We start from the raw sequence: 13,775 nt of genomic DNA on the forward strand, positions 1-13,775 counted from the left end.
CAGTTTAGGAGGGTAGAAGTCCGAGTTCAGGGCAGCTCCAGGGAAAGGTTTTCTCTCTCTGTTGGCTCTGGGGGAAGGTCTTTTGTCATCAACCTTCCTAAGAGCTTCTCAGCACAGGGACCCTAGGTCCAAAGGACGTGCTCCGCTCCTGGTTCTTCTTGCTTGGTAGTAATGAGGACTTTCTCTTCTCTTCTGGATACTCTTTTATATCTCAAAAGAGATTGACTCAAGATATAAACTAATCCTGTAGATTGTGTTCTGCCTCATTAACATAACTGCCTCTGTTCCTGCCTCATTAACATCATAGAGTTAGGATTTACAACACAGGATAATCACATCAGATCACAAAATCATGGACAACCACACAATACTGGGAATCATGGCCTAACCAAGTTGACACACATTTTGGGAAGACACAATTCAATCCACAACATACACTTAATAGACTACAGTATAGTGTAAACATAACTTTTATATGCACTGGGAAACCAAAAAATTCATGTGACTCTGTATTACAGTATTCACTCTATTGCAGTGATCTGGAACCAAACCCTCAGTATCTCCAAGGTATGCCTGTATATCATTAGCTCCATGATAAGTCAGCTGAGGTAGGAGAGGGGTTGCAGACAACCCCTCTTTCTTCACTGTTATATTGCTATTAAGAGGGGATTTCTGAACTTTTTCATGTTGGGTGTTGGAGGACTAGGCATTCACAGAATTTTTGCCCATTAGAACTAAGCACCTTTAAATACTTATAACCAGAGGATGTAAAATATTTTTAACAAAAATATTTTTCTTTCCCTGAGGCAATTATATTGATAAAGACTTGAAGAGAAAGAATGGTTGGAAGCAGATTATCTTTTATTCTGCTTCATCTGGCTGTTCTTATATCTCACTTCTCACCCTGGATATCTCCTTAACATGGCTGTTTTTCATCAGCACTACATTCCTAGGAAAGAAATCTGTTTCTCCACCTTTCTTTGGATTCTATAAGGCAGATTTGGTAGGAATCAGGAGAAACTTAATCAATAACAAAGAAATATCTACTTACAGGTTTTTCCAGTTCGATAGTGTAGTTTTTTCCTATGCTCGTCACTTTGTAGTGCTTGATTCTTGCATGCAAAAAATGAAACAAATGGTTAGTTTCCATTTAATTGTACTATTAGGTCAGTGCCAAAATAAGTATAAAATGTCACCTGTAGAGTAAACCTATGTTCCCATGACTGGTTTGGCAAAAAAGTTTTGGTAGTTTTTGTTTTTTTATTTACCTTGTTCACCATTCCTATGTAGGCATATACAAATCAAATATGTGTTCTCTATATTAAAAGAGAATGAAAAGAATTAATGTAAGAAAATTACTTTCTACTTCACTTCATCACTAGGCCAATCAAAAAAGCCTCAATGGATGTTCTTCATACTAGCTTATATACCACCATGGATTTCTGTCACCTTTCAGGGCTAACTTAGAAATATGAAAATTCCTGAGTGTGAGGTAATATATAAAAATGCAGATGAAAGTATAATAAGTACAGTAGATGAATCTTAATATCTTTCTCATTTGTAGTCATGTAGAACTCTAAATTATTACTACCTAAACACATGGTACGATCATGAAGATGGCACAGGATGGGGCAACATATTGCTCTGTTACACATAAAGTCACCATGAGTCAGAGCTGACCTGATGGCAACTAACAACATCATCGACAAAAACACATGGTATTTTATTAACTATGAACTGTTTGAAAACACGAAGCACATTCTGTTCATTTTTGTTTTCCAGAATTAGGCACAGAGTAAATTTTTATGAAACTCAATTTTAAAAACATCCAGAACCCATTTTGTAGTGCTATCTGATAGAAACTAAGTGAATGCATACTCAGCAGAAGTTAATGTCCATGCCAATTCATTTCAAACAACATTATGTTTGCCTTGAAATCCCTTAATTCAGATAGCAAGAGTATTAGAACCAAAATTTTTTCTAATGTTGAAAAGTTAATATTTATTATGCTGTCATTTGCATGAAAGAGAAACTAATTCAACAACTGTCTAAAACAAAATTGCCTGTCTGGTTTAAGTTGTCTAACAGGGCCTTTCCACCTTCTTTTTCAAAACTGCTCTCCATTTCCAGTCCACATTCATCTAGGACTGAACTACACAGAAGTCTTCTATTTAAGGTACTCTCTTCTCATCAAATACAATCCCCAAATCTTCTCTCAGTTTGACATCACAATGGAATATAGCTAATAAATGCATTTCAATGGCTTATTCTAGACTTTCGCTTTCTAAACATGGGATAATGCTTAACCTACCTACTCCCCGCACCCAGAGAAAAGTATTCATTAATGCCGAACCATAAGGAATCAGTTACAGACTAGTGATGGAAATATTTTTGGACAGAGGAGATGTATAAGTATCATCTTTCAGGCTCTGTCTTTATGCTCTACTTCTACCATGAAAAGATTTTCATATTCACAGTTAAACTTTGGAAAATGCTCGCAAATTGTAGTTAGAATTTCTGTATTTTTATGACATAAACTATTACTACTCCTTAGAAGACTAATAGGAAACTTGAAGGGTTTGGCCTTTGTAACTAGAAAAATCTAGATTCAAACTCTAGTTCTGTTGTGTGAACCTCTGTTTCTTCATCTATAACATGGGGGAGGTAATGCCTGCCTCACAGAGTTATTGTGAGTTAATGTTTGTAAAGCTGTAGATATAGTTTCTGGCACATTTAAGCTCTCAGTAAATTATAATTTTTTTTTTTTTTACTGCTTTTTAAATTTATTGTTTTAATTTAGTAATTTCTGTGAATCTCAGCGTCTTCATTTGTGAAATATGGAAAATACTATCTTAAAGTTTTTATTGTGCCTAACGTAAGTATTTGTCAAGCACTTAACACAGTGCCTACAAATGATACTCCATAAATGGGGACAGTGATTGTTGTTGTTAGTAATAGCCATCATATCATCACCATCATCATTATTCATGACAAAGTTGTGGGAGGAAAAGTAGCAAAGATCAACAGTGTCTCTTGGAACTTTTGACTAGTAAGACTAAGTTGTAAACCAGAAAATGAGGTGGAAACTAAATTTCATTAAAGTTGCTTAGGCTTTGACTCATTTTAGATCTTATGTTTTTCTTTGATATTTTGTTTTGTTTTTCCAAAAGAATAAAAGGAGAAGAAAAAAACAAGATTGATAAAATTTGCTATATATTTTCCTATGACCTCAGAAAAGTAACATGTCTTAAAATATACACATACATATATATGTGTGTGTGTATATATATATTTTATATATATATATATATATATGGCCATGAATATGGTTGTAAGTTCTTGTTCTTAACCTCTGATCCAGAGTTTTGCAAAGAAATGAGTTTGGGTAAGTACTTTTAACTGCTTTTTCAGCTAATGGCTTTCCAAAGTGGAAAGTTTGCCACCTGGTCATAACAATTCAATTTCCAGAAAACAAAACAAAACCAGGAAGTTTGCTGTAATAGCTTTATATGTTATGAATTCACACACCACTGAGTTAAGGTGGATGATATTTTACATCAAGAGGAGTCACCTGTCAATTTGACATTGAATGACTTTTGCTTCTTCCTAAGAATTACAGTCTTCCCTCCCATAGCTGATCTGTTAACAGATGGAGATAATTTTACTTTCAAGTTCTGCTTTGTAAACCAACTTGTCCTTTTCAGCTGGTTTTTTACCAGACACCCTTGTCTAACTTGTATAACTGAACGTTTCTCCTATAACCTTAAGAGAATGAATTGGTCTTGTGGGTAACACAGGTGCTTCCTAAAAAAAAATCCTGTTGACGTTAAGTCAATTCCGACTCATAGCAACCCTATAGGACAGAGCAGAGCTGCCCCATAAGGTTTCCAGGGAGTGGCTAGTGGATTTGAACTGCTGACCTTTTGGTTAGCAGCCTTAGCTCTTAACCACTGTGCCACCAGGGATCCCAGGGGCTTCCTAGTAGTCTAGATTTCTGCCAAATTCTTTACAGTAAGTTCTACAGTCTAACAAGCTAAAATTCTAATCATCTATACAAATGCTGTCCTTTAAAAATAAGTTATCTGTCAAACAGAAGTTATTAAAATCAGCATTCTAAGAGATGTATTTTGAGGCATTAGAGAACACATGGAACAATCCTTAACATCAGAAATATCTGCCTCATAAGGAAAGTTTGTGCAATCACAGTTAAAAGTCTTCTTAGCCACTTCCAGGTAGAAACTATTCCCTAAAGCCTAAATAGGCACATATTGACTCCAGTGTTAGAATGCTCTAGTTTGACCATTCTACCTCACTCCTTGCTTTCTAAATATGAACTTTTTGGAGGGGGATCAGTGTTTTTCCCAAAAAATACAGATTTTTATGGCCATCAGCTATACAAAATCATGGCTTTCTATATGAATTCAAATTGGAAGTGAGTTTACTATAATTAGAATTTCACAACTTTAATATAAACGCCTTTGCTAAACTATTTCTCATGGGTAAATATAACTTAAATACAATACAAATATAAGTAAAAACCATAAGTTAAATTCATATTCTAAGTATAGAAACTCATTGTGTTTGATTAAAAACTACATCCACAGCAGAAAATGTAGTATTTCTCAGCTCAATTGTATGGAAAATACAATGCAAAAGTTACACTAATTTAGACCACCTTAAAAGAGATCAGGCTACTGTTTTCAGGAAAAATATAGTCTTTAAAGAGCTATTAGGTCTTGAGATTTTGTTTTTCTTCATGCGGAATGGTAACACAGGGTTCACATGCGAATAGGTCAAATAATCAGACCAAGAAAGGAGTGACATGAAGGAAAACTTCTAATCAATCTTTGTGTAATCTAATTTTACTTTCAAGCAGATTACGTTTCTTTAAAATATCTGCTAGATAAAATTTTATTCAGTTGTATATCCTCTTGTTTTTAAAGTGGAAGTAGAACATTAAAGACATTCTGTATTTTATGTGAAACTCTATTTTATTTCCTAAACCCTGATTTAGAAAATAATATTGGAATCATTTATTCCCTCTCCTTGAGCATAGAGAATGTGACCCAGCTGGAACTGGGCTTACAAGGAGTCACAAGGACACATCAACTGGGCCCTGAGGTATAAAGACAATAGCTAAGACAATCTTGGAAAATATCTTTTAGGGAAACTTTCACATAAAGCCAATCAAACAGAACACAAAAGACTTTCCACTCTTGTCTTTTTCTATTAGCGTTTAGTAAGTAGAAATTTGTTGAACCAGTGAAGACCCTCCTGACTCTTGTTGCTGAATCCTGTACCAAAGATTGTTAAGAAAGACGATTCAAAATGTAGGATCACAGTTTCTAGCCAATCTGTAAAAGGTGAAGCTTTCAATGTTTTTGCCCATTTGTAATGTTAATATGTACTAATGACTCTACAATAGTCTTTGGACTCAGGCAGACATGGCTGTGGCAGCATGCCTGTCCGTTTTCCCATTCTTGCCTATTCTGTAATATTCTTTGGACTCGGGCAGACATGGCGCTAGCAGCATGCTTGTCCGTTTTCCCACTTTTGTCTGTTCTGTAATATTTTCTTGGACTCAAGCAGACATGGCTCTGGCGGCATAGTAGTCCGTTTCCCACTTTTGCCTTTTTGAATATATGCCGAATAAAACTTTCTTTTCGCTTTGCCAAAGTTTGTGATGTTTTTTTCCCCTACGATAACCCTGAAGAGAACAAGTTCCTTGACCAGGATATACTAAACAGAAAAATTCACATTCTGCAGGGAGTTCTTCTAAACTCACTGACGTTTAATGGCAGTCACAGCTTTCATTTCTTTTGAGTTTGTCAAGATAGCCAATTAAATTACAAATCAAATAAGTTGTAACTGGATAATCTATTATGTTTTGCCATATTAGCTGAAAATCCATTAACTCCAAATGTTTATAAAAAAACAGAAAAAATAAAAAAACTACAAAGTTAAGTTAAAACAGACATACGTTGTATAAAGATTCTCCCTCTCTCTCTCTCTGGATCAGATTTACCATCAAACATTCTTGCCATCTGTTCAGTGCACATGGCTACTGTATTAAGACAAGTCTCTGTTTATAAAGAGTAATTGGCAAGTGAATGAAGCTTACTGTGCCATAGCTCATACTTGTAATGTAGTCACAATGTCATAATTTTAATTGTGTCCTATGAGTTATTGTTTTCTTTTTACTGCCTTATTCATTGTCAATGTCAATGTCTCCATTTAATCTAGCAGTATTGATAGATTTTTTGGCTTTCCAAAGTGGAAAGCTTGCTACCTGGTCATAACAATTTCAAAAAACAAAACAAAACCAGGAAATTTGTTGTAAAAAATAGCTTTATATCTGAATTCATACATCACTGCGTAAAGGTGTGGAAAACAAATTTCATTGAAGTTACTTAACATCTGTTATTGCTAAAACAAAAAACAAAAAAACAAAACCATAAACAGGCCCATAAAATAAACAATAACACCTGAGAGGAACATGCTCCTTAGAACAATCAATTATATGAGATCAAAAGGGCAACATTTGCCCAAAAGCAAAGAGAAGGCAGGAGGGTTAAAAAAAATTAGGAGGAAAGGAAACGGGGAACCCAGGACAGAAATGGGGAGAGTGCTTACAAAAAAACAAAAAAAAAAAACCCTAACAGAATAGCAAATTCAAGAATCAAAGTTTTGTTTATGCTTTTATATGAAAGATAATCGTTTATTGGCCCTGGTAGCACAGTGGTTAAGAGCTTGGCTGCTAACCAAAAGATCGGCAGTTGGAATTCACCAGCAACTCCTTGGAAACACTGTGCGGCAGTTCTCCTCTGTCCTATAGGGTAGCTATGAATCGGAATCAACTCGACAGCATACGGGTTTTTGTTTTTGTTTTATGACATTTTTTCCCTATCCTTGTGTTCATGTTTTCAGCCCCAACAAAACACATAGCAGGTGCTGACCTGTATCTGTGTGATTTTGTCTTCCAAGCCATATCATGCTTTTTAACTATTCCATAAATTTTTTAATTAAACATACTCTGTCTCCTGCCGGATAGTGATGGAGTAGTTTCTACTGTCACTACCAGGCCTCAGGATCATATTTCCCCATGAAGGTTTCTCCTCAAGCATCTCAGTTGCTTCTTTCCGGGACACTGTATAGAAACACCTACAGAGGTAAGAGAAAAAAAACAGAATTTTGTTTGCTTGTTTTTTAAACTGATGAAAAACTACTACACAAAAAAGTGCTACTAAAATAACTTTGAGATTTGCAGTTATTAACTGTTCTCAAATCTTCCAGCTTTATTTTAATTGTTGTTGTTAGTTGCCATTGAGTCAATTCCAACTCATGGTGACCCCATGTATGTCAGAGTAGAACTATGCTCCATAGAGTTTTCATGGATGTGATTTTTCGGAAGCAGATCACCAGGCCTGTCTTCCAGGACCCTCTAGGTTGGTTCAGACTGCCTTTTTGCTAGTAGTCGAGCCCTTGAACGTTTGTGCCAACCAGGGAGTCCTTATTACAGTTAGAATCGTGTAATTACAACTATTCCAAGTCTGCATCTCTATGAGTATGCTAATGATTAAAGCCCTCCATCCCTCATCCCTCCAAAGCCTCTTCCTTTAACCAAAGAGGACTTGAAAAGATTTCTATTGATCAGTATATAATCACCATTACCATTTGAAAATTTAAGACAAGAATTAGCAATATATCCCCAGTCTCAGAGTTTTCAGTATTTGTTGGTAGGTTCTTTACCGGGATACAAAACATCTCTATAATTGTTTATCTTCTATGTCTCTATTTTAAAAAACTGATATATAAGAGTATGTCTGAACCCACTACTTTTGTATAATATGGCTTTCTTATGGCATTGTTGGTGTTTTAATGTGCAAAATAAAAAATGAAGCACTTCCCATTTTTATGATATATATTATAATCACTGAAATGTATAGCCATAGGAAAGAAATCTAGCAGAATACACAAAAATGTTAACAGAAATTACCTCTGAGTAGTGGGAATGATTTTAATCTTCTTTTTATTTATCTGTAATTAATATATATTCCTTTTTTATTGAGAAAAAAAAGCAAAAGAAGCTGTTTATGTGACCTACCACTCCATCAGTTGTCACTGGTTTTAGCTTAAAGTGACAGCTGGCACGTTTCTGTGATTTTAATACAAATAAAATAGGTATCAGAACCTGACGTCAAAGACGGTACCAGGGCAAGTTTCAAATGACAAGGAAACCAAGATTCCAGGAGAAAAGGGCTTCCTATCTTGGTCACAGTTTTCAACAATATATAGGATGTTGCTGAATTCAGCATGTTCTATGCTTTTTTTTTTTTTAATACAACGTTACGCATACACAGGGTCTTCCTCAAAGTGCAAGCTCAATAATTACTACTGGTTAATTGGTTGGTTGAATAGAACATTCTAGATATTTTAAATTACTTGCTATAATTTTCTGATAGAAAAAATGGTCAATCATACAGCTGTATAGTGAAAAATATCTTTTCCTTTTTTCTTGGTAATAGTCTTTTTTTAGGTTTGAGCTCTGGAAAGACTATCTATTTGGTCTAAAGGTGTGGGTGGAAGGGGATTTCCTGTGTGGTAAGAGAGTTGGTTCAAATATATGTTTTGCTGATCATGACATAGAAGAGGAAATGTGGCATGTACTCAGAAATATGCAGTTTATCCCCAAGACAGGTTATTGTCCCTGTTTTAATGAGTTCAAGTGGCTAACTCCCTTGGATAACTAACAATTGGAATGTAACAATCTAATGAATAAACTATACTCATTGTGGACTTACGCTGGCATAGGGTTCAGTAGATCCACATAATCTTCAGTTGTTTCCTTCTCTTTTTCAACAGATGTACTAGGTAGTCGCTCTGTCTCAATCCTCCTTTTCTTTTCTCTCTCTAGGACTTCATGCAGTCTAATTACTTGCCCAGGTAGGAGTGACACATGTTGGGGAACTGACAGCTGAAACCAATTAAAGGAAGAGCCAGCCAAGAAAGAGCAAAATAATTAGCAGATTTTAGCAAAGGTGGGCCTGGTCAGGCCCTAAGCAGCTTCAGTTACAGAGATGAATGGGTAGAATCACGAGTTGGAGTTCTTGGTCTGGGGTAAGTGTCTTAGAATTGCCTCTAAATCAACTAAAACCTGAACAGGAAATCTTCCTTTTGGTTTGTTCCCAACGTAGATATACCCTCACCTTGCTGTTATTGTTCTTAGTTGCCATTGAGTCGATTCCAACTCCTGGTGACCTCATATGTGTAGAGCAGAACTGCTCCACAGGTTTTCAAGGCTGTGACAGATCACCAGGCCTGTATTTTAAGGCACCTCTGGGTGGGTTCGAACTGCCAACCTTTCAGCTACTAGTTGAGCGCTTAACTGTTTGTACCACCCAGAGACTCCTAATGAAATAGCTATTCTTCATTAATTACCTATTACATCCCAGCATTTTATATGTTATTTCAAATCCTCACAGCTATGCTACAAGATTGGTATTGCTATTCCCACTTTACAAATGAAAAAAGAAGTCTCAGATCAAATAAAAAGTCCAGGGTCATAAAGCTAGTAAATTGTGAAACCAAGACTCAAACATAAATTTATGTGATTCAAAAACAAAGTCTACTCTGTTCTACAGAGTCAGTACGAGTTGGAATCAGCACAATGGCAGTAGGAATATATCAATGTATATTTTAATATAAAATAATGCTCTTTATCCTTACCCAGTGCTACTCACCAAAGTAGAATGTAGAATATTTTCTTTATAAACTATGTTATGCCAATTGAGCTAGATTTTCCCTGAGACCATAGTCCCCACAGCCCTCAACCCAGTAATTCAGTCCCTCAGGGAGTTTGGATGTGTCTATGGGGTTTCCATGACCTTGCCTTGGACAAGTTGTGCTGGCTTCCCCAGTATTGTAACATACCTCTTTTGATGATGGACAAAACAACTAGAAAGAAACTCCACAAAAGATACAGAAGATCTAAATAACACAATCAAACAACTTGATCTCCTGGACACATACAGAGCACTCCACCCAACAGCAATGCACTATACATTCTTCTCCAACATACATGGATCATTCTCTAGAATTGACCATATCTTAGGCCACAAAGCAAGCCTCAATAAATTCAAAAATATCAAAATAATACAAAGCATCTTCTCAGACCACAATGCTATAAATTAGAAATCAATAACAGGAAGAACAAGGGAAAAAATAAAATACTTGGAAAATGAACAATACTGTGCTTAAAAACCACTGGGCTATAGAAGAAATTAAAAATGAAATAAAAAATTTCCTAGAATCAAATGAGAATGAAAATACTACATACCAAAACCTTTACGTCACAGCAAAAGTAGTGCTTAGAGGGCGATTTATAGGAATAAATGCACACATCAAAAAAGAAGGGCCAAAATCAATACCTTAACCCTACAACTCAAACAAATAGAAAAAGAGCAGCAGAAGAAGCCCACAGCTGCTAGGAAGAAAGGAAATAATAAAAAGATTAGAGCAGAAATAAATGAAACAGAAAACAGAAAAACAATTGAAACAATCAACAAGACTAGAAACTGATTCTTAGAAAGGATCAATAAAATCAACAAGCCACTGGCCACACATTGCCAAAAGAAAAAAGGATACGATGTAAATAGTCCAAATAAGAAATGAAATTGGTGACATTACAACAGAACAAAGTGAAATAAAAAGGATCATAACAAAATACTATGAAAAATTATACTCCAACAAATTTGAAAACCTAGAGGAAATGGACAAATTCCTAGAAACATATTACCTACCTAAACTAACACAAACTGAAGTAGAAATTCTGAACAGACTCATAAAAGAGAAGAAATTGAAGAGGTCATTAAAAAAAATTACCAACAACAACAACAAAAAAATCCCTAGACCAGACAGTTTCACTGGAGAATTCTACCAAACATTCAAAGAGTTGACACCAATACTACTTAAACTATTCCAGAATATAGAAAAGGAAGGAATACTCCTGAATTCATTCTATGAAGCCAGCATAACCCTGATACCAAAGTCAGTCAAAGACACCACTAAAAAAGAAAATTACAGACCAATATCCCTCATAAATGTTCATGTAAAAATTCTCAACAAAATTTCTAGCCAATAGAATCCAACAACACATCAAAAACATAATACATCATGACCAAGTGGGATTCATACCAGGTATGCGAGGATGGTTCAACATTAGAAAATCAGTCAACATAATCCACTACATAAATAAAACAAAGGAAAAGAATCACATGATCATCTCAATTGATACAGAAAAGGCATTTGATAAAGTTCAACACCTGTTCCTGATAAAAACTCTCACCAAAATAGAAATAGAAGGGAAATTCCTCAACATAACTATGGCATATACACGAAACAAACAGCCAACATTATTCTGAGTGGAGAGAAACTGGAAGTATTCTCCCTAAGAACAGGAACGAGACAAGGAAGCCCTTTATCACCACTCTTATTCAACATTGTACTGAAAGTCCTAGCTAGAGCAATAAAGCAAGAAAAGAAATAAAGCGCATCCAAATTGAAAAGGAAGAAGTAAAACTATCCCTGTTCACAGGCAATATGATCCTATACATAGAAAATCCCATAGAATCCACAAGAAAGCTACTGTTACTAATACGATTCAGCAAAGTATCAGGGTACAAGATCAACATACAAAAATCAGTCGAATTCCTCTACACTAACAAAGAGAACTCCAAAAAGGAAATCACGAAAATAATGCCATTTACAATAGCTCCCCAAAAGATAAAATACTTAGGAATAAACCTAACTAGGGACGTAAAAGACTTATACAAAGAAAACTACGGAACACTACTGCAAGAAATCAAAAGAGATCCTCATAAATGGAAAGACATACCGTGCTCATGGACAGGAAGACTTAACATTGTGAAAATGTCAAAACTACCCAAAGCAATCTATAGTACAATGCAATCCCAATCCAAATTCCAACAGCATTCTTTAACGTCATGAAAAAACTAATCACCAATTTTACATGGAAAGGAAAGAGCCCCCAGATAAGTAAAACATTACTGAGAAAGAAGAACAAAGTAGGAGGCCTCACACAACCCGATCTCAGAACCTACTATACAGCAACGGTAGTCAAAATGGCCTGGTACTGGTACAATGACAGACACATAGACCAATGGAACAGAATTGAGATCCTAGAAATAAATCCATCCATCAGTGGACACCTGATCTTCGACAGAGGGCCGAAGTTCATGTGATTGGGTCAAGCTACTGGGTCTGAGGGTTGGGGACCATGGTCCCAGGGGACATCTAGGTCAATTGGCATAACATAGTTCATAAAGAAAATGTTCTCCATCCTACCTTGGTGAATAGCATCTGGAGTCTTAAAAGCTTGTGAGCAGCCGTCTAAGATACATCTATCGGTCCCATCCCACACGGAGCAAAGGAGAATGAAGAAAACCAAAGACACAGGAAAATATTAGTCCAAAGGACTAATGGAACACATGAACCACAGTCTCCACCAACCTGAACCCAGAAGAACTAAATGGTGCCTGGCTACCACCACTGACCACTCTGACATGGATCACAATAGAGGATCCAGGACAGAGCAGGAGAAATATGTAGAACAAAATTCAAATTCACAAAAAAAAGACCAAACTTATTGGTCTGACAGAGACTGGAAGAACCCCTGAAACCATGGCCCCTGGACACCCTGCTAACTCAGAACTGAAGCCACTCCTAAAGTTCATCTTATAGCTGAAGATTAGATAGGCCTAAAAAAAACAATAACACATGTGAGGAACATGCTTCTTAGATCAGTCGAGTATATGATACCAAGTGTGCAACACCTGCCCAAAAACAAAGATGATAAGACAGGAAGGGACAAGAAAACTGGACAAATGGATATGGGGAACCTGGGATGGAAAGGATGAGAGTGCTGACACATTGCAGGGATTGCAACAAATGTCACAAAACAATTTGTGTATAAATTTTTGAATTAGATACTAATTTGCTCTGTAAATTTTCACCTAAAGCACAATAAAAGATAATAATAATGCATATCACCCATAAGTAATGTGGTCTTTTGAAAAAAATCACCTATATGAGACCAAAGGGTCAACTTTAAAACAAGGATGAGAATGTAAAGGGGCAGGGAAACTAAATTAATGGAAATGAAATAATGAAAATATTCACCCTTTGTGAAGATTGTAAACAATGTCACTGAACAATTTGTGTAGAAATTGTTGAATAGAACTTAAACTGCTGTGTAAACCTTCACCCAAAACACAACAAAATATTATATATACATGTATATATGAAGTGCATAAGAAATGAATTGGAAAATATTTTTGAAGATGCTACCTAAGCTACAAATATCAGAATTTAGAAAGGACTACTGTTCCCAAAAGATAAGACCAAAAAGTAGCTCTCCCTGACCACCTATAATTCTCTAGCACATGGCCCTGTTTATTTTCTTCATAACGGTATAAAATTATCTTGTTTGTTTACTTTTTTAATTTCTCTCTCCCTCTCCCCTCGCTCCACAAGGATATAAATTTCATGAGTAAGTGCAATGGGTTGTCTGTCCTTTATTTGCTGTATCTTCACCTTCTTTCACTATGCATGACCCATAGTAGCTATCCAGCCAATTGTTTGTTGAATGAATGACTGAAGCAAAAATAATGACCTTCTTACCTCTGTTACCGTAAGAATGAAGCCTCTCCATTCTTCCCCACTTTCTGTGTTCTCTGTCTAAAGATGAATACAAAAAC

General features: G+C 35.8%; 1 protein-coding gene across 6 annotated transcripts in view; it reads right to left on the reverse strand.

Moving 5' to 3' along the window:
* STAP1 (signal transducing adaptor family member 1) overlaps positions 1-13,775 on the reverse strand; it is an 82,635-nt gene that overhangs the window by 48,543 nt on the left and 20,317 nt on the right. For 5 of the 6 annotated variants that reach the window (XM_023737806.1, XM_023737804.1, XM_023737803.1 and 2 more), the window contains 4 exons: positions 13,699-13,755; positions 8,802-8,974; positions 7,033-7,161; positions 1,052-1,112 (listed from right to left, as the gene is read on the reverse strand). In XM_023737806.1, the coding sequence (XP_023593574.1) occupies positions 1,052-1,112; positions 7,033-7,161; positions 8,802-8,974; positions 13,699-13,755 (420 nt within the window). Of the gene's footprint in view, positions 1-163; positions 211-1,051; positions 1,113-7,032; positions 7,162-8,801; positions 8,975-13,698; positions 13,756-13,775 lie in introns of those variants that run through there. The other variant, XM_023737807.1, reaches the window with a different exon arrangement.

The sequence above is a fragment of the Trichechus manatus genome, unplaced genomic scaffold, assembly GCF_000243295.1.
Source record: "Trichechus manatus latirostris isolate Lorelei unplaced genomic scaffold, TriManLat1.0 scaffold00108, whole genome shotgun sequence".
Lineage (NCBI taxonomy): Eukaryota > Metazoa > Chordata > Mammalia > Sirenia > Trichechidae > Trichechus > Trichechus manatus.